Source organism: Cydia amplana, chromosome 21 (genome assembly GCF_948474715.1).
Source record: "Cydia amplana chromosome 21, ilCydAmpl1.1, whole genome shotgun sequence".
Taxonomy (NCBI): Eukaryota; Metazoa; Arthropoda; class Insecta; order Lepidoptera; family Tortricidae; genus Cydia; species Cydia amplana.
The window spans coordinates 6930452-6955178 of NC_086089.1; the positions used below are offsets into that span (position 1 = coordinate 6930452).

Consider the following 24727-nt stretch of genomic DNA (forward strand, 5'->3'; position numbering starts at 1 on the left):
GGGTCCTTACCTGGTTTAAGAATGGGCATTATCAGTTGAGATTTCCAGGACCGAGGGGGCCGGCCCGAAAGCAAAATAGAGTTAATTAGGCCAAGGAAGTAATTAAGGAATCGGTCACCAGCTTTAGCAATAAACGAATAGGGAATACCATCATGTCCTGGGGCAGAGTCTTTTACCGCTCCCAACACATTCCTGAGCTCCACAAGTGAGAACAACTGATCTAGGGGGTCAGATGAATGGTTATTCAGCAAACCTATAGTGGAGTCAAGAACCCCAGGAACATATGGAGGAGCTATTTTGGTTAGAAAAGATTCAGCCCATTGTAAAGAATTTGGGTAAGGGCATTTACAAGGGTTATATGATCTTCTAAATTTTCTGATATTATTCCAAACAATTGTATCCGGGGTAGAGGGACTTAAAGAGGAACAGAATGATTTCCACCCTTCAGACTTCTTATTCTTAAGCAAGATTTTGGTATCCGACATGGTTTTTTTCAGTGAATCAAAATTCTCATTTGACATATTTACAGCATACTCCCGCTCTGCTCTTTTTCTAGCCCTGATAGCCTTAGAGCAGTCACTGTCCCACCACGGGGGAGAAGCCAGTTTGCCAACAACTGTGTTTTTAAGGGGAAAGACCTTATCCGCAGACGACTTAATGGCTGCAATTAAGGCGTCGGAACAAAGCTCTATAGAGTGTGGAGTGATGGGAGGAAGATGTAACGTCTCATACTCTAGACGTTTTTTGTAACTATCCCAGTCGGCGTTGTTGATATTATATATTAGAAGGGGATAGGTTATTGAGGGTCTTTTAGAGGAACCAAAAGGAAGACACAGTAAAATAGGGAAATGATCGCTTCCATAAGTGCTGTCCAGGACTTCCCAGGAAATTCGAGATGCAAGAGAAGGAGAGCAAAGGGATAAGTCAACTGCACTAGCTGATTGATTAGGCAGAGAGCGTCGGGTGGGTGAACCCGAGTTTAGTAGGCATAAGTTGCATTTGTCCAATATATCTAGTAGAAACTGTTCTCCTAGAGCGTCATCTTTTTTCTCACAACCCCATAAAGCATGGTGGATATTAAAATCCCCAAGAACAATAATAGGTTGGGGGAGGGGTTCTATTAACTTCCTAAGAGACTTTAGGATGTTAGAAGAAGGATCAGGAATATAAAGGGATAAAAATGTAATGCCTTCCACACGAGCACAAGCTGCGTGGAAATTAGGACTATTATTAGGCAGTGAAATAGGTAAGTAGGAAATATGGTCTCTAATGAAAAGGGCACTTCCAGCACAGCCATCAGCCCGGCAATCCATTAGAGAACAGTAACTGGGGATTTTGAAATTGGAGTTTTGCTTTAGCCATATTTCTGATATGGCCAAGATAGCTGGATTGTATTTATTGATAAGGTAAAGTAACTCTTGTTTTTTATTGTTGATACTGCGACTGTTCCACTGAAGTATTACTTGATCCATTATGCTTTAACAGAGATGAAATAAAAGGCGCTACGTGGGAAATCAAAGAAGGGTTAGCCAAAGGGCTGGCGGGAGAAAAAATTTTTACGAAGGAAGAAATCAACTTTATAATTTCTGAAACTATGAATTGTTCCTTAGGGGGTGGTTGATTAGGGAAGACCGGTCTGGATTCGACAACCGGGGCCCTTGTCAAAGCATCATGAGCTCTTTTATCATACCCTTTTTCGAGGTGAGGAGGCGTGCGGGGTTGACGGAAAATAGTTTTTCTATAAGACTGCGGTTGGGGAGAAGAAGAGCAAGAGGCCGCAACATTGGCGTAAGATTTGTGAGAGACTTTAGCATGACGATTTGAGGCTTCAATGTAGGAGATATTCTCCTCCCCCATGGTTTTTTTAATGTTTGCTTGTCTAACAAATTCCGGGCAAGATTTGCTGTTGGCTGTGTGACCTGCCCCCAACCCCTGAGGGCAGATACAACAGAATGGTTGAGGTTCACCATCGCCGTTACAATTGACCCCCTGATGAGCACCTCCGCAGCGGAAGCATCTAGGGAGAGACCTACATTTATCTTTCGAATGACCATACCGGCAGCATTTGTAGCATTGGATAGTAGGGAGTTGATATTGTTCGACCACTAGAGAGTTCAGACATAAAAATACCCTCTTAGGGAGAGTTTGGCCGTCAAAAGTGACAATAACAGTTTCGGATGGAAGCCACGAGTAAGTGCCGTCTTGTTTGGTTTTTTTAAAATTGAGGCGTCTAATTTTAATGGGGACGGGGCCTCCCGAGTTTAAGGGGACCTTAAGATTTTCGAGCACCTCCTCAGGGGACCAGTCAGCAGGAATTCCTCGCACCAGTCCCAGTCTTGAGACATTAAAAGATGGCACAAAAGCCTTGTAGTGACTGTGTGTTAAAGTGGAAGATTCTAGGAAGTGATTGGCATCTTCAGCGGAGTGGAAGCAGATTGATACCCGATTTCGCCCAATTCTTTTAACCGACCCCTCAACAATATTGGGAAATTCCCTTTTTCGCGTTTGCAGGAAACGCCCAAAGGTCACTGGGTGTAGAGTAGTTCCCGAATCTAAAGCCGCTTCTATTTTTTGAACGTATACCAAAAAAGGACCTTGATCATTGGTTGTGTATTTAGTGCGTCCAATTGGGGTAAGAGGGGAGGAAGGGGACTGAGAGGGAGTTTTATTTTCTTGCGAGTCTATTAAATGAGCCGGCGGAGTAAACACTGAAGACTGCGCCATCGATAGTTGTCCTGGCGGGATTTGACTCTCCTCTGAGCTGCAGTGGGGCTGATTAAAATCCATACTCGAAACATCCGACCATCTATCAGGGGGGCTGCCGGACCTGGAGCGGGCCCCTTTATCTTTATTTGACATTTTGTCGTTACGATCCCTTTCATGAAGCTCCTTACGCTTCTCCCTTTCGCGCCTATGAATTCGTTCCAAAACGGGAGTAGAAGACTCAGACAGATGTGAATTCTCGAAATTCTCATGATGAGCTAAGCTAAAAGATAAAGAACGATTGGGTTCTCCATCTCTCGGACGGTTTAAAGTAACGTCCTCGTTCATGAGGTGTTACTATGGTTGCCATGGGCAACCACCCTACAAGATAAAAAAGAAAATTATATCGCTTTTTATGCACTAACTAATACGTCTTACCACAAGAATTGGAATAGCAACATATAATTAGTTAAATTTAGCACTTATTTCACCAGCTGGGTATAAAGATAACGCCAGAGATTTAAAATATTTTAAAATTCAAATCAACCGCGATCGACACTCAACTGACAACCTTGACATTTCTTAGTAACAGATCAGCCCCGTCTTTTTTTCCAAGAAGACCTTGTGAAACCATGGTAAAAGCTCTTGACGTCATGGACAATATCACTCGTCACGTCAAAGTGACAGTGACATAAACCTAGTACTCATGATCCTACTTGCAGTCCCATAAGAGCGAGAGAGGGTTACAATTAGAGAGAGACAAAGACCGATCTATCATGCTTTTTCACCTTAGCAAATGGCTACGTCCTGCTCATGGGGCTACAATTACATACGTGAGTACTAGGATTAATGAATGTCTGTCTAGGATTGCAATATATTTTATGTGGCAACATTTTTGTCTAAACTAAACGCTTTTTATTCAAGATTACTAAACTTGTTAACTGTTTGAACGATGCATAAACAAAACGCCGTTATTTATAAAGCATTGCTTGAAGCAGCTATTTCGGCGGTATTTACCTGTTTTTGTTAGTATTTCATTGCTTATTTGTGTTAAAGACTTAACAACATGGAAGACGGGTAAGTGTTTTTTGTATAATTATCACTTTTGCTACATGAAAAGTTAAAATTTTCAATAAATTTCTGTAAATGAGATGAACCAAACTTTTGTTTTGGCGCGCGCGGCCATATTGATGGAACAGCTGTTACGCTCTGTGCGGGCTCTGATTGTTTTTATAATTTCTCTAATGAAAAAACGCGTAAATTTCTGTGAATATAACTCGATAAACTATGGAACACCGTGAATATGTGGAATAAATATTAAAAGTGTAGTTATGTGTCTGTGTTTACAGTAACAGTCATGGCTTGTGGGTTACATTTCGAAGACAATGACATTTCCACGGAGGAGATGGAATTCCAGGCAAAGTGGAGCAGGTTTTCGGACTGGCTGCACTGCATATGCGTGGTCACGTTCGACTTGGAGTTGGGGCAGGCGATGGAGAGTGTTTACCCCCCAGGGGTGAAATTAACAGATCAAGAAAAGTGCAATATTTGTTACTTGGCGTTCCCCGACTCTAACTCGGGGTGTATGGGGGATACACAGTTTCACGTGCGGTTACGGTCACGCGCGCCGCTCTCGCGTCAGCAGTTACTGTATAACGAGGACAGCGTGCCGACACTACGCGCGGATGCGACGCATTACTGGGGCTTCGTCTATTTCCGTCAGTGTAAAGACCCGTCGCTGCCCCGAGGATACTTCCAGAAGAGCATAATTCTGCTCACGCGGCTGCCTTTTATAAACCTGTTCTACAAGGTTATTCAACTAATCGCGCCCAAGCATTTTGAAGAAGGCGAGAGTAGTCTTGAAGCTGCCTGCCATGATATAAATAGATGGCCAGTTCTAGACGCAGGACAGAATGTTCTATTACCCGTTTTGGGCACAGTTTTCCAGTCGTACATTCCTAATCAACAAACTGGTAAGATCACACGTTCGGATATAGCTAAAGTAATGTCTCCCAATGTACCTCATATACTAGCTTCTATACAAGATGTGAACGTGTTTGATGCGCTGTCGACAGTTATATCGCACTTACATTTGCTCTGGGAACTCGTTCTAACTGCGGAACCTATTGTGGTCATGGCAAGTTCTCCGACAGAATGCTCAGCACTTGTCCAAGCGCTGACACACCTAATCCAGCCTCTTCCGTATGCCGCTGAGTACCGACCATATTTCACAATACATGACAGTGAATTCAAAGAGTTCACCAGAAAGCAGTATAACCCACCTTGCGTAATTTTAGGCGTAACAAATCCATTTTTCACGAAAACATTACAGCATTGGCCCCACACTATCAAGTTGGGTGATCCAACGTCTATGAAATCTAAACTGCGGAAAGTGGGTAATATAAAACTGTTAGACACAGCACCAGGAGTCTACACACAGTATAAAACGTTTCTGGAGAAAGATAAAGCTATAATCAAAAAGCTACATAACGGGATAAAGTCTGACCGTCCCTCAGAAGTCCAGACTGCAATGGTGCGGAGACATCTGCTAGAACTAACTCAAAGCTTCATGATACCATTAGAAAGATATATGGCTTCTCTAATGCCATTGCAAAAGAATATATCACCATTCCGGGCACCACCTATACCCAACCCTTTCAACCCGGAGGACTTTTTTGCAACACTACAGCAGGCCGGGCCGCAATTGACATCCGGTATTAAAGGAGACTGGATAGGATTATACCGAAGCTTCTTTAAAACTCTAAACTTCAGCGCCTGGTTTCATCAGAGGCATAGCAACTTAACAAACAAGCTGCACGCATTACAGCTTGAGGCGTTAGCTGAGAGTGACTTGAAACAGTGGTCAATAGGTAAAAAGGAAGTGGAAATTGTGGATATGGTTCTAAAGCTGCGGGAAGTGTTGAAAAATAGTCCGCCGGTAGCAGATAATACTCGGACTTTGCTAGCGAGGCGGTTGGATGATCTGAACTGTGTGTTGCCAGAGGATATGAAGAGTATTCTGAATGCAGGGTTGTGACACGAAGAATGCTGCGCCTCGAGGCTGAGAGGTTGCAGCGAGGACTGCAAAATTCAGTTGAGCTACTGCAGGGCTGTCCCCTGCTGTTAGGACTTGCAAACTTATTAACTGGTTCAAGATGAAGAAGGGTTGCTGTTACAGTGTTAGGTTCAGTAGTTTTTTAAAGCCACTAGTTGAAATGTTCAGAGAACTTTACTATCCTTCCATTGCTACTCAATAAGGTTTAGTTAGCTTTTACAGAGTCCAGTAAATATCTTGTTTATTTTCTGAAAGTTTTCCTCCTACAATATGGTTAATTAGTCACTAAAGTTACTGTAAGTAGCTATTATGATGACATTAATAACAAATCTGAATCACTTAAGTGAAGAACGCTAAGCACATAGAATTTCATACATTCTATATCGCATATCTTTATCGCACGCGCATAATTATATTGCTGTCCTGCTCGCAGTGTTATTGACCGCCAGCATCATAGGCAAAGGCGGGAAATTCCTCGTGCAAACCGTCCTATCTTTAGAAACCTATAAAAAGGCTAGAAAGCGACTGGCAACAATTATTTTTTCACGCAAGAAACGTATAGTCGCCATCAGATATATCGGAGCGGTCAAGGTGCTCACAAATATGTGAATACGCTTTTATTGCCAAGGCGTTAGAGTGCGTGTTCAGATATTTTGAGAACCTCGCCCGCTCCGATTTATCTGATGGCGACAGTACGGTCAGGCCTACGGAACTCTCCGCGCCAGCTCGGATTTATGCCTACGAATCTCGTCCCGCCGGCGGTTAAAAGCCAGCCAGTTGGTTGCCACTGCCACACGCGCTCACGCACGCACGCGGGGAGCGGCGCGTTGAAGGTCACTCCATTGTATTTTTGTGTAGGTATCAAAACCTACCTATTTGCGTTTTCTTTGAGATAAGTATCTATTCGTAAGAACTATTATATAATCTGTGCTACGGTGACGCTCCGTGATTGTTAAGCCATTTAGGGTCCTAGCTAAATTGGTTGTTCAATGCTAACGTTATGGAATGTCCAATTTAGCTAGAACCCTAAAGGCTTCGTCACACAGGCGCGTTTTCCGGGTGTTTCTCACTGATGGCCGTTAAGTCTGGCTATATCACGTGAATGTTTTTAGCTTTTGTTTTTGCCCTTTTGACTTTGCAGTAAAGTAAACCAAACTGGTGAAACTGGTTGTTATGTATAAAGTGATAATTATGAAATATATTCCTGCCTCAAAGGTTTAAACTTATTTTGTATAGCTCACGTACAATCTTACAGCCATGATTCATAATAAATAGTTAATCTATGTTAACTTTAATTATTGAAATCTGAAACTAGTAAAATATCGTCGCTAATACTTACTCAACCTCATATCTGCAACAATCATTTGATGGAAATGTCGCTTTGCTTTCATTCGGAATACGGGTGTTTTTGTCATCAAATGAAATGAATGTTGCAGATACGAGGTTGAGTAAGTATAGCGGCGATATGGAACTGAGAATACAATATGAGGATCGCGCGCGAATATGAGGATTTGTATAGAAATGCCAGTCTATTAATTTACTCGTCTCTGATTTAAAATGGTTGCTGTACATTGTGCTTTATTTGGTGTAAGATTTTGTGTCAATTTAATTAATTATAATAACTGTAATCCCATATGATATTATTCTGTATAGTTTGAATAGATATACAATTGGAAGTAGTTAAATTGAATTCGATCAAATTATAATTAAAAAAAAAAAATTGGCCAAGAGCATGTCGGGCCCTGCTCAGTGTAGGGTTCCGTAGCCATGAAAATTTTTAGCCAGTTTAGAAAAATATCTACTGTAGTCCTAAACCCAGCCCGGCCCGGGCCCCCCATGGATCCGCCTTTGCATGAACGTCTTTGTACATTTCATACAATGTGTATAAGAAATATTTGTGACATTACTGCATTCAAATATCGACCTTATTTCCTATGCAAGATGATGCTTTCGTACCCGAGCGCATTACCTCTCTTCTCTGAGCGAATCTCCAACGTGTAACGCATAGTTACTTCTGATTTAAAGACTAACAGACATACAGACACGAGTACTGGCACTAGCAACTGGCAAGTAAATATTGAAGACTATTAAGGTAACGGGGTCTTTACATTGGATAAGAATTCGTATTCGTACGTTCGGATTTCCGTTACATTACATGTCGGTGTTTGGGTCACAGACCTAGGTACATAATAATTAATTAATTTTATCCTATTATGGTTGCATATTCAGTGTAATAAATAAGAGGGCATTAAGATAAATGTTATCACTTGTTAGTAGTATTCCGCCAGTTTTATTTGTTTTATGTTTTATCAAATACGTCCACTTGTGATAGTTAATAGGCGAATCCACACAAAATTTTATGCCTCGCGAGGCAACTCCATTTAAACGTGCCTCGTCCGAGCGTGCATTTGCCTCGGTTGATCTTCGCGTGGCATATTCCTCACTGTGTATTTCCGTTTGAAAAGGGATCGTACGAATATTAGCGGTTATCCCATATGCTTTAATACCATAGGCATTAGGTCCGTTTTCATTTGGAGGCATCTCTTGTAAAAAGTTCCACGTAGATATTTAGGAAATAGACAAATAGTCCAACATGGCGTGGACAACCAGAATCGACAGCTTGCGTTTTATTTGCAAGAAGATTAGTGCCAAAATTTTAGTAAGTTTCTTTAACGATTAAAACTTAATTAGCTAGCAAAAAATACACATTGAAAATATCTTTGTTTATGTAAATTTTCATTGAATGTATTATGGAAATTGTAACGCAAATAATAGGTAAGTATAAGTATTTTGATCATAAATAATGTTGTTTATGATATTAGGACTATGCATAATGCGTTAATTAGTATAATGTATGTTTTAGGATTGCATTTCCGACCTTTAAGTTGTGCTAGCTCCATTGCTCAATAAGAAATAAGCTTAAAAAACCACTACACAATACTGACATATCCATGAAAGCATTTTGACACGGTAAGTTGGGAAAATGTCTACATATAAATAGACCTGGGGCCGATTGCATAACAACTTGTAACTAATAATATTAGCGGAAGTCTCTTTCTAATCAAATTAATGGAAAAGAGACTTCCGCTAATATTGTTATGCAATCGGCCCTGATGCTACGTCTCTACATGGAAAATTATTGGCAGAGCAAGTCAGTCAAAAATTACTTCTATAATCTACATAAAGTCATTAGATATAACAGTCAAATATTTGAAAAAAACTACATTCAACCTTATTTTAAACTATGTAATTATAGTTATAGCAACTGCTGCTAAATATTACTTTCCCACTTTATAAATATTCTTTGCAGAGAGGTTTATAAATACAAATAGTTATTTTATTATGTCAATAATTGTACTAACAACCTTGTTTGATTAGATTATTCTCACTCCTCAATGTTTTCTACGTGGAGACATAGCATAATACTTTTCATAAGCTATACGCTTTACCCATTTCTACAGCATATCGGTGTAAAAAGTTGTAAATGAAATAAATGTTTTAATTTTTCAAATAATGAGTTTTATTAAAATTTAACAGGCTGTATAATTGTGCTACTGCGTTGACACGGGCTCACGATCGCTGACAGGAACACACTACACATACACAGGATCTGATATTAGGTTTTTAGTTTCTCTGTAGGCTGTCTAGGACTTACAGCCTTCTAGAACTTCTCTAGAAGGAGCAAAGACTGAGAATTCCACAACTATAACCTTTCTAGGCGTGCTTACCGAATTTCCTCAGATAAAGTGGTCATCTCATTCCGCTATCTTCAACCTACAGGCTTAAATAACCTGTACAACCAGACCCTGCTCAGATCCAAGCACAGACATGGCTTGACTAAGTACTGTGCACTGAATCATTTGGCTGATTGCAATTAAATCAACTTAAATTAACATTTAACAGTCTATTTATTTACATATAACTATAGGCGGTGTGCGATCACAATCTGTTGTACTGTGCTTTGCTCCATATATTGTCGTTGTCTGTAACTAAGGTGTATACGCCTGCTAGAGTCAGGCCAACCGCAGCTCCGAGGCCGACTGAGCGGAGGCCTGCAGTGCTTTTGTAGATCATGCCGGTGGTGGCGGCAGCAATAAAGGTGTTAGCAGTGTCTTCTTTGTCTCGGATCCAGGTTACTCCGAGGGCAATGCAGGAGTAGAATGATGCAATAATGCCCAGAGTGCAACCAGTTGTTGTGCCTGAAATATGAAAGATGTTGTTAAGTCAGTTTTTTTAAACTTAGTCAAGAGTTCAGGAGGAATTCCTGGCTTTGATTGGTGGTTAATTTGATATTAGTGGATCTATTGACATACTGCTGATAAATATTTGTCCAATCTGAGCCAAGTCTTATAAGAATAACATACAAAATCTTATAAGAATACATGAATTGCATTATGTAGGTCCAACTGATTGGATATGATATGACTCATGTCTCAGAAATAAAAATAAGTGTAAACAAACTTGGCACTGACCATGTTTCATGATGTAGTTCACAACTTGTGTTCGTCTCACTTTCCCAGTCTGTCCTGCCAGTGTGGTCGCTCGTAGACCTTTATACAGACCAGCCATGCTTCCCAAACCTAAAAAACAACCAATAATTATTGTTTTTTTATGCTTTTACGTGTAAGTTGGTGTGTAGCGAAGTAGTTTACTAATCATGACCTTGTAAACAGTCAATTCAGTGAATAGTTTACTAAGTTATCTACTAAAATGGAATAATTACATGTTAAGATTCTGTTGGCTACTTCGCTACTAACAAATAACCGATAAGTAAAGGACTGCGTACAATTATGTAAATAATTTTGAGGTTATATCAACATTTCAATGATGATATTACAAACCTGAACCGGTCATAAAAGACATTCCAATAATAGGTAAAGCTACATTTGATCTTCTAGCTGTAGTGGCCATATGACTATCGTCAGGGTACAGGAATTCTGGCTGCATTTTCGGTATGTAGTGAGGATCGAAGTTAAGGTACGGGGATAGGGCAGCGCCCTGCCCTTGCGGTTTCTCATCGTTCTTCGGTATCGTCGGTAAAATATCACTAAAAAGGGACATTTTCGTTTATTCTCTAATTTATACTATACTAAAAACTATGTTACAGCAATCGTGAAGAATTTACGAAATCGAATTCGATATGTCAAAAGTATGAAAGGTCAGGCCCTGAGTGTTGCTAGTGCGCAGAAGAAAAAATAACAAAGTTGCCAGTGTTATTATAAACAAGTTTCAGACTTTTCGGAAAAATCATTCGTCACAACTTTTTAATGGCACTAAAGTAAATTAAATAGGTATTTTCCATTTATCACGCTATCACGAACGCGAGAGAGCCTAGCTTAATACCACACGCAGTATTGCCCGTACCTACTATGTATCACTTTGCTATTAAGTTTTCTTTAGGAGTTTACGTTTATGATCCGACGACGATTTAACGATATATTTTTCTACAGCGAGGAAAGAACATCCGAGGATGTCAGAAAAATAATAAAAACTGCAAAACTCCACGAATCCGAGCTAACTGAGGTGACCCAGGTGTTGAGGTTCCCTGACGCCGGCCGGCAGAAACAAACCCTCAGTCTCATGCTGCTCGATGCTAATTTGCTGAAAGAAATCGAGGAGGGAAATGAACTGATATTTAAAGGTATAATTTATTTTACAATTAGAAAATAACCCTTTGTCTTCGTAGTTCTGTCCTTTGTGTTTGTTAAGAACCAAAGACACGCTGAGCGAGGAAAACAAATGAATACTTAAATTTAAAAATATAAATCAAATTTAAATTTATATTTAATTTACTTTTAAATATATTCTAAGCCTAATAGCATCGTTCGCAGACGTTTCTGCTTGTTAATAATTAAAACAAATGAAGTTATTCACATGAAGTTATACGCATCCTCGCACGTCTCTGGTGGAAACGCAGCCTTAGGCTGTCATTTGGACTTATACATGTGTAAAAAAAAAGCGGCCAAGTGCGAGTCGGACTCGCACATCCTCGCACGTCTCTGGTGGAAACGCAGCCTTAGGCTGTCATTTGGACTTATACATGTGTAAAAAAAAAGCGGCCAAGTGCGAGTCGGACTCGCCCATGAAGGGTTCCGTATTTAGGCGATTTATGACGTATAAAAAAAACTACTTACTAGATCTCGTTCAAACCAATTTTCGGTGGAAGTTTACATGGTAATGTACATCATATGTTTTTTTTAGTTTTATCATTCTCTTATTTTAGAAGTTACAGGGGGGGGGACACATTTTACCACTTTGGAAGTGTCTCTCGCGCAAACTATTCAGTTTAGAAAAAAATTATATAAGAAACCTCAATATAATTTTTGAAGACCTATCCATAGATACCCCGCACGTATGGGTTTGATGAAAAAAATTTTTTTGAGTTTCAGTTCTAAGTATGGGGAACCCCCCAAAAAAAAATTTTATTTTTTTATTTTTGTGTGAAAATCTTAATGCGGTTCACAGAATACATCTACTTACCAAGTTTCAACAGTATAGTTCTTATAGTTTCGGAAAAAAGTGACTGTGACATACGGACGGACAGACGGACAGACGGACAGACAGACAGACAGACAGACATGACGAATCTATAAGGGTTCCGTTTTTTGCCATTTGGCTACGGAACCCTAAAAAGGGATAAAACATAAATTAACTACTTGCAGCGCGTTTAAATAATGGGGTTCGTCTTTTCTAAATTGGCCCAGGACAATCCACGGCAATACTAACGCGAGTCACCATTAGGTAGGTAAAGATGTTAAAGATGTCTAACTCAACACTTGTGACATAACACCTCCAGCTTACACAGATCTTTTAGACACAAGTTAGCTAACACAATCCTACGGGAATAAAAAGATGTAGGTAATTACTAATTGATAATAAACGATTTCTCATTCTCATTCTTAGGTAGGTAAATTGCATGTGCCTTTTACCTATTCATGATGCAAATAGAATTAAAGTTTTAATTTATCTTTAGATAAGTAAGTGTAGTGTATTTCTACATTACATTGTTTCCATTCATTCATGTCCTTTCAGGCGATCCCGAAGAAAACGTCGTTCTCTGCACATCCACCAAAACGTACGACGTAAAAGAGGCGGAGACTTCCAACAGCCTTCTATTAGTACCCGACTTGCTCTTCGCCGCCAACACAGGGTTAGATGAAACCATAGCCAACAACTCTATGGACGACTCCGAAACCTCCTTTGAGAAATCTAATAACTCCTTAAACAAATCCACAGAATCTGATGAAGGCGACAAACCGCCAAGAAAAATAGAATACAAAGAAGTTATTAACACTTTTTTTACTTATTACGAGCTAAAACCGTGTAAACCCCGTTTAAATAAGCTGCAGAAACTATTAGAAGCTTCTAGATTTCAAGGTCTAGAGCTGGAATATGCCATAGACAAATCTTCGCTTTTAACTTACGAAGCGATTTTCGAAGAAGTTCAAGCGTCGAGAAAGGAATTGGATGAGGAACTTGAAAATATCCAGGCAGTTGAAATAGACGGTTTTTATAGACTACTTGAGTTCGACTACGAATTTAGAGTTCTATCATACATGCTCGACCTTATTGAGGAGAATTCCTGGTCTTTAGAGAAAATATCTAAAGAGATAACTTTAGACAGTTTGAAAGACTTAGTTCCTCTGCCGATTTTAGAAAGTATGTTCAAGTTTTATACTGAAGAGTCTGTAGAGGAAGATGGGGTTCAGTATTATAAGTATAAGCAGGAGAAAGTGTGCAGGTTTTTAGCGAGAGTTTTATTGAAGAGTGCTGGCAAGTTTAATTTGACTGAGTTTATGCAAGCTTGGAGGGATTCGGTTCCGGAGGGAATGGTTACTGATGTAAGTAATTTTTAAACGACAGGCGCTTAAAATAACCACGCGTAATAATATCCGTTTAATATGACACCTTCAGCAGTTTAATTCTAAATAAGATTTAAACACCACGAGGAGGATCTTTGAGGCTCATTGAATTAAGATTTTTAATTTGTTCATTTTGAATCTTATTGCAATTTCCATAGGAGTTGTAATTCAATAACCAGTTAAAGTGATTGGACCATTTTTTATGCAAGGAGTGGCACGTGCCGATTTACTTACGTGACAAAGGATAAGCCGTTCAGGGCCAGTTTCAAATCGACGGACTATATACGTCCGTTGTAAGTACTTTTTATAGTATTTTATGCAACCGTTGTTTAAGAGAGGTCAAAAAAGGCGAGTGGCGTGAGTAACAATTTGAGGCGAAGCTGAAAATTGTTAATAAAGGCGCCACGAGTATTTTTTGACTCAGTTAAACAACGTTGCATACAATACTTTTTCTACGACCAAGCATTAATATTTTCTGTGACCAAGCACTTACTTTGAAATAGTATTGAAAATTTAACAAATATTTTTAATTCAGGAAGTAGCAAAAATGGAGGGTACGGACGGGAAAGGAATGCATGAATGAATTAATGAAATTAAAAAAACGTCTATGATTCACTTATATGTCAGAGATGACGTTTAAAATAAGGTTGGCAACACTGTATTTCATTCAATATTTTTTAAGTGGTCATTACACGAAGTATCGTAAAATCGCCAAAAAGATACTGCGTGTATACACAAATTATTTTTTGGGGAATAGACTAAAGACTTGTCTTGACAACTATAAGGTTGGGTTTTAAAGTTGTGCGCACGACCCTTTAAAGACTGTTCTAATGCTATTTTGACAGGCGGCTATTTCAGTTCGTTAACGATTGGCGCTTCTGTGCATATAAATTTAAGAATATAGTACTCGTAGACTGGACGTTTTATTACTAAGATATTCCACATAGTTCTCAGCCACTGCATTGTTTGTCCATGTCGAATTTAAATAATTTAAATCCCTATCAGGCTCTTAAAATGACAAATAAAAGTACGGGAGTAGAAAAATAAATTTAATAATGTTTGGTAACATTTGGCAGGAGTCGATGCTATGGGGCATAGCGCTGGTGGACAAGAGCGGGTCGCCGCCTGTGGTGTGGGGCTTCACGGAGGCCGAGCTGCCGGAAAACATCAACGAACGGTTCAAGGTTCTGTTCCAGGCCAAGCCCAAGTGGACCGTCGAACAGATATCGCCGTACATCGAGTAAGTGATCTATGCAATCATAGGGGCCAATGCGCGACAGTATCTCGGGGCGAGATAGACTACCCGTCTTTTTCATCATCATCTTCCTCGCGTTGTCCCGGCATTTTGCCACGGCTCATGGGAGCCTGGGGTCCGCTTGGCAACTAATCCCAGTAATTGGCGTGGGCACTAGTTTTACGAAAGCGACTGCCATCTGACCTTCCAACCCAGAGGGTAAACTAAGCCCGTATTGGGATAAGTCCGGTTTCCTCACGATGTTTTCCTTCACCGAAAAGCGAACTGATGGTAAATATCAAATGATATTTCGTACATAAGTTCCGAAAAACTCATTGGTTCGAATCCGCGACCTCCGGATTGCAAGTCGCACGCTCTTACCGCTAGGCCACCAGCGCTTCTAACTAACCCGTTTTTTTCTAACTATGTTAATAAAAGAGGGCCGGCTAGTCTATCTCGCCGCGAGATACTGTCGCCCCAATCGCTAGCCCGGCTGTTACCAGTTACCACTGTGTGTGTGTGTGTGTGTGTGTGTGTAGGTACCGCTGGTAACAGCTGGGATTTTTTTCACCTATTACCACTGGGAAATTAGACAAAAAAACAATTCACTTTAGTTGTAACCAGGGATCGGATACCGGTATTTTTTGTATGGGAACGAAAACTGTATTTTTCGTTCTTTGCTAATTATTTCATTTCTAATTGGGCAATCAAATAATACGAAGGCGTTACCTAAAAACAAGTGAGTCCTACATTTTGAGTATAAAATAATTCGAAAAATATGGTTATTTAGAGGTTTTGGCAAAACACCGGTTCCGATCCCTGGTTGTAACTGTTGTTTTTTTTTTCTCTGCCGTTACTAATGGACACTGGTAGTCGAACCAATTTTTATCAGATTCTCTAAAATAAGGAGGCACTTCAATATTTCAGTGTATTAATCATAGAAGGTAGGATCCTATAGAAGTGGTATACGCGTGCCTCCGTGAGGGACAAAACATACGCAATGCGACACTATGATTGGTCGAATTTATTTGTTGCCCACCATAATCCATACTAATTTATGGTGGGGAATTAAAAAAATGAGACTGACAAGGACAAACAATAATAGCGCTTTCGCTGCTACTCCTACTGAAAGATACATAAGACTATCCCGTTTGGTCATTTCCCCCCACCCCTCATGCCCGATCCAGTTAAAATAAATAATAATAATATTCATGGTATTAATCAAGTTCAATTTGTTCCAGATGTTATGCCACAGAAAAGCTGAACGTCAACGCTCTGCTGACGAAATACGCGCGAGCGTCCACGCAAGATGGCGTCAGGGTATTCTCAGCCAAACATATGAAATAAGTACTGATACTGAACCTTATTGTTAAGTTATTAAGGTGTCATTTACAATGAAATCTTCTACGCTAGCCAACGTCAGTGTTCTCAGACCATAGATGGTAGGATCCTATAGATGAGCTATACGCGTGCGTCCGTGAGGGACAGAACATACGCAATGCGATGTTGAATAAATAAATAAAATAAAATAGAAACGGTGGGGAATAAAAAAATGTGAGACTGTGACAAGGACAAACAATAACAGCACTTTCTCTGCTACTCCTACTGAAAGATACATAAAACTATCCCGTTCTGTCAGTTCCCCCCACCACTCATGCCTAATCCATACCAATACTAGATACATGTCTCAGACAAATGTGAAATTAAGTTATGAGACAGATATAAAGCAATTAAATTGCTGATTAGTCAAATTGGCTACAATCTCCACACCAACACCAGTTTTTCACTAAATCATTTTTTTTCTAATTTATTTCATGATCATGGATACAAGTCCTTCAGTCGTATTCATTCACCAAATCATGAAACAATCCAATTGCCAACTAGTTTTTTTTCTTTTATTCGTTCACACCATTTGATTCGATTGGTCATATCGAATTGTGTTGTGTGGTCTAGGCGGAAGTTGATTTAATCAAGTATTAAGTAGGTAATTATGTATGTGAAAGGTTGCTAATTAGGTGAACCACTGGTTTGACATTTAAATCAATACACAAATGTAAAAATAATCGTTTATTTTGAAATCTCATTTCTTATTACAATAAATCATTAAAAATCAATTTGCGTTATTTGAGAATGCTCCTATCCTATTTACATTTCGTCAAATAAATTCATAATTTCTCAAACAAAAGGTACATTTTGCCGGTTTTCAATAAGGCGCTAATTACATAGTAATGCAATAAGAAATCGACCTTATTGACAATCGACAGAGTTGCTTTTTGTCTAAACCGTCATTAATTACTAAGCACAGCCATAATACATTCATCGATTGACATTTCATATTCATTCTTCCGATTATAGATTTTATCTTAATTCGATTCATTAAAATATCGTTAAAATATACTTAAGCTAAATTATTTATAAGGAACGGGTAGGTATATACATCGAATACGTGGAATTTAAATGCATACAAATATAAATTGCCAGAGATCTATAATTTTAACCCTGTAGTTGAGTAATATTCCAAATTGTTAAAAATATTTGATAGATAGCAACTTACTAAAGGATTAAACCGCAGTTTTGATAGATTTAAATACATATGTACATATTTGAAAATTAATAAATAATACATATTTTCATACTTACAGTAGGTAATCCAAATTGATACTATTATTGATGTTATTACGCTTATTACCTACTGATTACACTACGAAATATTCTAAAAGATACACTTGTTTTATCGGATTCTATAAAATAAGAAGTATAATCTGTCAAAACTGCCTCTTTTATTTGTCACTCCTGGTTTATCGATTATGAACACTGATCACAGTAAATAAGGTCCAATTTCGCTCGTTCGCCACCAATTATATTTTTAGTCTAGCTTTATCGATTTTGAACACTGTTCAACAGTGAATAAGGTTTATTTTCGTTCGTTACGGATAATCTTTGGCTTGTCTAAGACCGCTGGATGTTCCTCCTGAGGATTTCCAGCTGTTCCCACATCTGCTTCGGCAGGTCGTCGCCCACTTCTTCCTTGAAATACTTTTCTACGGAATCCGCCTGAAAAAAAAAACAATTGTTAAGAAATACGTCAAAACTAAGACTGAGAGATTATTGTTCTTATGAGCGTGAAACGATAGCAGATAAATGGACGCAATAGGCGTGGCTCACTCCGCGATTTCGTCGCGTCGCTACATAATATGTACCTACCAACAATTAGGTACATGCGGCCCACACCAATTTTGGTGTCTAGCCGTAGTGGTTGCCGCACACCGCCACCTAGCGGTCATATCTGTCGTAATAGACGCGTTTTGTTAGCGAGTGAATCTTCTGTACCTAGTACTATTATTTATTCTGTGACGCAACCGAAATGAGCAGTCACGCTCTCAGACTATAAATCCTTTGAACGCCAGTACATCTATCGAGCGCGGCGCATCATTGTGAACCTTGTCGGAATGCACAAAGGTTGATATTGGGCTGTAGCTGCGCGTGTCAGTTGACGTTTTTTACGGTTAGAGAATTAAATTAATATTGGAACTATAGTAAATTGTTAACCAAGGGATGAAATGATGCCTTTCACCCGAGTTAAACCCTCTACTTTTCATTTCGAATACGAGGAAAGTAAAATGCATGTTTTTTTTAAACATGACTAAGTTTAATTTTTTATAGTATTTCTTGAGGGTAGGTACTTCCAATTAACAATTTAGGCAAAAGTATCGTTATTTGTGGAATGGGGAGTTAAATATGGGGAGAAAAGTTCTTAATTCGTCACACAAGCTTTAGACCAGACTGTAAAAGTAAATTGGAGTCCAGAAGAGACAATTTTTGCCAATCCGATGAAATTGTCTGATCGAATCAGGCCGCGCGGACGCAAACGCCAATTTGATTCCCCGATCAAATCAGCAGGCGCGGACACAAAAATGCCAATTTTCGAAGTTAGTATCTATGGAATTCAAATTGGTGATTAAATTTGTGTACGTGTGGACGCTAGAATCAGATTGGCGCTAATTATTTTCCTGATCAAATCGGTCGATTTGCCCAGCTCGTCTGGACTCTACTTAAGAAACTCACCTCCTTGATCCAGAAATCTTTCGGAATACGAAACAGCTCCTCCATATTGATGTCTCCGAGGCCGTTCACGGGCAGGGCTCCGGGGGCCGGCACGAGGCCCAGCGGGGTCTCCGCGTGGCAGGGCTGCCCGTCGCAGCGCCGGAGCACCCAGTCTAGCACGCGGGAGTTCTCGCCGAAGCCCGGCCAGAGGAACTTGCCCTGGAAAATTAGGACGGTGTAAGATTTGGCATAGTTGTATATTGCGGACACCAATGATTTATAACTCAAGATAGGTTATAGGCGTTCCGAAATTGAAGCGGTTAACTTGTGACAAATTGGACAAGTTGCCTTTAGACGCGGCTGGACAAGCGGTAAATGTGCACGTGGTAACGAGCTCTCGGTTACAATTAATCAAAAATAACAAATTTCTTCGTAGGCACAGAAATAAACATGGAAGTATTTTTTGTGCTCCTCAAGAATGAGTATAACCTATCTATGGTTATATAATATCATTGGCAGACACTAGAAACATTTTTCAATGGATGAGTGATAGTTTTCTTACGCTTAGGAAAGGGTGGGTAGTTGTAATCAAGGCCTGATAAAATAGGATCACAATTTGGCAATTTATGTAGTGTTTTATAACTTTTAATAATACCTTTTAAATAGTTGATCCACTTAGGTCCAAGATACACTTGTAAGTTTTACTTACATAAGTAGGGACACAGCTACTATACTACAAAATGAGAGATGAATATCGTTATCTCATTCTAACATATAGCTTTGTTCGTACTAACGTAAGTAAAACTTACAATTGTATCTTAGGCCTTATGCTACCCACAGGCACACTTATACCGAGTACTTGTACCGATTTGGGGTATTTTTTAATAGTAACCCGGGTGTTCGCTCTCGGAAAGCACCATATTGTAACACATTACAATCCCACAACACCCACACCCACAAACAAACACAAAGTCCCACAGGACTGCTGATCATATCATAAGATAAAGAACTAAGGCACAGACAATCCAACCTCTAGACATAGCATAGTCGCGCTACCCCCTCTGCCACACATACGGTAGCGTTACTCCATCTTCGAGCGAATCCCGTGCCGTGATTGGTCCGTGTCTTTGAACGGACCAATCACGGGATTCGCTCACCTCGTCCCCCCGCACCCCCGTATTTTTGGCAGCATCGGTTTCATGAAAGAATTGGCCTAAGCTCAGTTTAGAGGTTGGATTGTCAGTGTACTAGGGCATAGAGAAATATAGTAAGACAAGAGTGCTAACTCCATACATCAGTTCAGACTATTAATTTCAGTGTCTACATCTAGCATCGAGTAGCGGAACTATCAGTACTGCAACTTGACAATAGATGTAGCACCGACCGGAAAGTCTTATGCTGTTGAGATAAGACTTTCCGGTCGGTGCTACATTTATTGTCAAGTTGCAGCACTGATAGTTCCTCTACTCTATGCTAGATACTAATAGTCTTTTTGGTACTAAAACTGATGTATGGAGTGAGCACTCTATGTATTTTTTTCTCTATGACTAGGGTAACCTACCTGCTGGTCTTTCCTGAACCAGTTGACATGGAAGATCTTGGGCATCTTGCGGCCAGCTCGCGGCATGGACAGCCAGTGCTGCAGGTACTCGCCGAAGTTGTAGCCGAAGAACGGCCGCATGGCGAACGGGTCGTGCATCACCACCTTGCCCTGGAGGGAAGTGGATGCTGAAATTACGTGTTTAAAAGCGGCCAAGTGCGAGTCGGACTCGCGCACGGAGGGTTCCGCACCATCAACAAAAAATAGAGCAAAACAAGCAAAAAAACGGTCACCCATCCAAGTACTGACCCCGCCCGACGTTGCTTAACTTCGGTCAAAAATCACGTTTGTTGTATGGGAGCCCCACTTAAATCTTTATTTTATTCTGTTTTTAGTATTTGTTGTTATAGCGGCAACAGAAATACATCATCTGTGAAAATTTCAACTGTCTAGCTATCACGGTTCGTGAGATACAGCCTGGTGACAGACGGACGGACGGACGGACGGACAGCGGAGTCTTAGTAATAGGGTCCCGTTTTTACCCTTTGGGTACGGAACCCTAAAAAATGGATTTGGATGGACGGCGTTGCGTGAACAAGAGATTTCCTTTGGCAGGATTGGTCCTTAGGACCCAAGGATGGATTTAAGAAGTGGCGCTAACGAGATTTTTGATGAGGATTTTTAGATGAATTCTGTAGTATATTTGTAAAATTTGAGGCATTCGGTCAAATAAAACGTACTTATATCGTCAATTATGCTTCAATGCTATTATAGGTAAACCAGAACTTTGGGAGTATTGTCAAGAGGGCGCTCGTTTTGAATTTTATATAGCAACAATTTGTATAGTGGGGACAATGGAAATTGGCAGATGATTTTTGTTTTATTCCGACAACTTTAATAAGTGCGAAGTTTGATGTTTGGATATTTCTTCGGTTTTTACGCTTAAATAGCTGACTCGATTTAGATAAAATGAATAGCGTAAAGTCAATAAGTAACGCAAGAGTTAGGTATAAGTAAGAATTTATAAAGATAATTTTACAAATAAAATTATTTAACGTACCAAATATGTTCTAATCAGCATAGTTGAAATCGGGATCTAAATATTCTTCAGTCATCAAGGAATTTGACTCGTTCTCAACATTATACTCAAAATCGGGATCTAAATATTCTTCAGTCATTAAGACATCAACCAAATCGTGACGACCTGACTATAGTGACATTTGTCTATAAGTTTGAAACTTACCCGTCAATTCAGATGCTAATTTCGTTATGTTTTCTAATGGAAGAAATTTCTCTCGCGCACGTTTTTTTTCCAATAAATAACTATATACACTATTTACAACTTTTTTCTTTGTAAAATCTAAAACTTTCGGCATGATTATTGCAGTCTAATAATAATTCACACGAAACTAGACAAAGCAATGTTTACATTGTTAATATTGACAACTATCATATAGGGTAGATGTTGTCTATTATTAAAATTGTTGCCATTGCTAGAAATTAGTACCAACAGATTCCCGTAACATGGCGCACCCTCAATAGATCCTGGTTCACCTATAGCCTGTACCGGAATTAGACCGTAGTGCAGTAGGCACCCAGATAAATCTTTATTTATCTAACATATATCTTCTTCAAGATGAAATGTTTTTTGCTTTGCTTGTGGGTCAAAATAAAATGTTTCTGTAGTTGATGTAAGAAAACCACAAAACAATACACACACAGTGAGAATAAATTCCAAGCACTATAGTTAGTTTTTTTAGCATTAGAAAGAAGGTAAGCGATCTTGACATGTCTTTTAATTGAAAAACGCTTTTTAAAAATCAGTAACTTATACTTATGAAAGCAGAAGAATATAAATGATCGTATATGATTCATAATTGTTACATATTTGCCGTGACTTATTTTTCAAAAGTGTTTTTCAATAAAAAGACAGATCAAGATTGTTTACCTTTTTTCTAATGCTAAAAAAACGAACTATAGTCATTGACTATAGTCAATTATCATCACAAAAGGAATGGAATGCCTTCTAGGCTCAAAGTAACATTAGCAAGTAAATTCTTTGTTTGACTTACGCTGTGTTCAGCGGCAGCGGTGGCCTCCGATCGCATGGTGGCGCCCATGAACACGCCATGCTCCCAGTCCCGCGCCTCCACGACCAGCGGGACGCCCTCGGGGCGCCGCCCCCCGAGCAAGATGGCGGAGATGGGGACCCCCTCCGGGCTCTCCCAGGCGTCGTCGATCATGGGGCACTGCGCCGCAGGCGTGCAGAACCTGAGGGCGACAAATGTAACGTTAGATCCGTTCGATGGCGAGATTTTTTCAAACTGTGTGTTTAGAAAAAAAAAATAGGTAGAACTGTTTTAACATTAATTGAAAAATGTTGGGAATAAGTGTCCTTTTTATTTGTTTTGAACCTTTTCGACGCCGTGTCAAACACAAAAGCTGTCACGCTGACGCCACGTCACCGAAGTGTCAAAACTGAAATTGAACTTGTATATGCATGTAGGTCTATGTTGTCTGTGACCACAGCTTACTTTATGCTGTGACCGATTAATCGGTCTTTGGCGTTGAACCTACGGTGCGGATATATCGGTCATCGGCGTCCAAAAGGTGAAATCTACGTTCATGCTAGTGACGTTATCAACCGTCTGGGAGTAACTTTATTTAAATGGTTAATCGTATAGACGCCAATGTTCCGTTTCCCCAATTTTGTAGGCACCTTATGCCTCTATGAGGAGCTGTCAAAGCGCCTTATATATGCTTCTGATGACCAAAGGGCTGGGCTTATAACGCACACATTTTTTTGCAGGCTCTGATTTCAGTTGCGTCTGCGTCGACCCTCAAAATCACCATAGCGGATTTTGACTTTTCCCAACAAACAAACTGAACTAAGAGATTGGAAGACGGGGACCGACAGTAAGTGTATTTTTTCCCTTATTTTCTCGTAATGCATGTTAATTATAAGATGTAATTATTTTTGAAAAGATGTGTCCCGCCGAGTTTGTTGCCGGTCCCATATTGGGATACCCTCCTCCAATTGAGGGGGGATTTCAATCTTCTCGGGGCAGAGGTGTAGGGTTAGAGCCGGTCTACCTAGCTTTATTTGACGTTCATAAGCGCATTGTAATTATGCCTACTTGAATAAACTATCTTTTATCTTTATCTTATCTTAAGTCTTAGACTTGAGACCTTCAGCTCTTAAGGGACACTTGTACCACCTCACTAACCCGGGGTTAAGAGGTTAAACCGTTAATCCAGTGTCAAATTGTACTGGTAACCATGTTAACTCCAGGTTTAACCGGTTAACCCCGAGTACTAACTCAATGGAATGGTGCAAGTGGCGCTTAAGAGTTCAGATCTCTGCGCGACTAACCTAGAGTTGGGGTGCGCTGCAGGAGTCTCCTTGCTGGGCTCCCAGGGCTGCCCCTTCCAGTCGGTGAGGCCCTCGGGCGCCGCGCCCATGCCCTCCCACCACACTCCCCCCTCCTTCGTCTCGGCCACGTTCGTGAACACCGTGTTCTTGAATACTGTCGCCATTGCTATGGGGTTGGTCGCTGCGGACGTTCCTGTAAGAAAAATTACAGAAATTATAATAAAATAAGGAATAATTGTACATTTCACTACCTAACTGTAGATTCACTGAGTTAACTAGACAGTTGAATTACAGGAATAACCAAGGATGCTCCGTGATACCGATGTGTCCGTAATGTTAAGGGTTTTGTCATAAGGAGTACGGAAAAGAGCCAATTAGGTAAATAACATAAACTTGCACCTTAAACAAAGTCTCTTCCCGCTGTCTGTCCCTATGTATGCTTAGATCTTTAAAACTACGCAACGGAATCTGATGCGTTTTTTAATAGATAGAACGTGGTTCAAGAGTAGGGTTGCCAGATGGTCGGGATTTGGCGGGATTTTCCCGATTTTTAGCATGTGTTCCCGATTCCCGACCAAGTGAAAATTGTCCCGAAAAACAGCTTCACGTTATAAAACAGTAATTTCAAGTTCCGAACTGTCGTCAAGCGAGCGAGCGACCCGTGTCAAGCGCGTCAGCGTTATAAAAACGTCAATGGGCAGAGCAGTTGGCGTAGTGCCAATAGTGTAAAATATCGTTGTTTTTAATACAATTACTTTAATTTGAATGTTTTTTTGCCCCGACTTAAGTCTCAAAATCCCGAAAAATTTATATTTTTTCCCGATAATAGCGCCTTTCGATCTGGCAACCCTATTCAAGAGAAAGGTTTATGTATAATTTTTTAATCCGTGCGAAGCCGGGGCGGGTCGCTAGTACT

The 24727-nt window shown here is 39.9% G+C and overlaps 3 protein-coding genes and 1 long non-coding RNA gene across 6 annotated transcripts in view; 1 reads left to right on the top strand and 3 right to left on the bottom strand.

Moving 5' to 3' along the window:
• Nucleotides 1-24727, bottom strand: part of LOC134657885 (uncharacterized) — a 186171-nt gene that overhangs the window by 116742 nt on the left and 44702 nt on the right. The window lies entirely within an intron of this gene.
• On the top strand, nt 3572-16227 carry LOC134657811 (protein DENND6A). 2 transcript variants are annotated; one of them, XM_063513379.1, is made up of 5 exons: nt 3577-3780; nt 11209-11399; nt 12791-13599; nt 14697-14860; nt 16096-16227. In XM_063513379.1, exons 1-5 carry the CDS (start codon nt 3770-3772, stop codon nt 16199-16201), a joined length of 1281 nt encoding a protein of 426 aa, XP_063369449.1. In that variant the 5' UTR covers nt 3577-3769; the 3' UTR covers nt 16202-16227. The 2 variants fall into 2 exon arrangements, with proteins under 2 accessions (XP_063369448.1, XP_063369449.1); XM_063513378.1 differs by lacking the exons at nt 11209-11399; nt 12791-13599; nt 14697-14860; nt 16096-16227 and adding an exon at nt 4053-5826 and having other exon boundaries at nt 3572-3780.
• On the bottom strand, nt 9255-10926 carry LOC134658109 (mitochondrial import inner membrane translocase subunit Tim23). Its single transcript, XM_063513715.1, has 3 exons — nt 10600-10926; nt 10231-10338; nt 9255-9957 (listed from the first exon to the last, which is right to left on the bottom strand). Exons 1-3 carry the CDS (start codon nt 10817-10819, stop codon nt 9698-9700), a joined length of 588 nt encoding a protein of 195 aa, XP_063369785.1. The 5' UTR covers nt 10820-10926; the 3' UTR covers nt 9255-9697.
• The window catches only part of LOC134657929 (phosphoenolpyruvate carboxykinase [GTP]-like), a 36725-nt gene continuing 29715 nt past the window's right edge, over nt 17718-24727 (bottom strand). For both annotated transcript variants that reach the window (XM_063513514.1, XM_063513513.1), the window contains 5 exons: nt 23812-24004; nt 22511-22709; nt 20460-20609; nt 18920-19117; nt 17718-17908 (listed from right to left, as the gene is read on the bottom strand). In XM_063513514.1, coding sequence (XP_063369584.1) covers nt 17804-17908; nt 18920-19117; nt 20460-20609; nt 22511-22709; nt 23812-24004 — 845 coding nt within the window. In that variant the 3' untranslated portion in view covers nt 17718-17803. The remainder of the gene's footprint in view (nt 17909-18919; nt 19118-20459; nt 20610-22510; nt 22710-23811; nt 24005-24727) is intronic.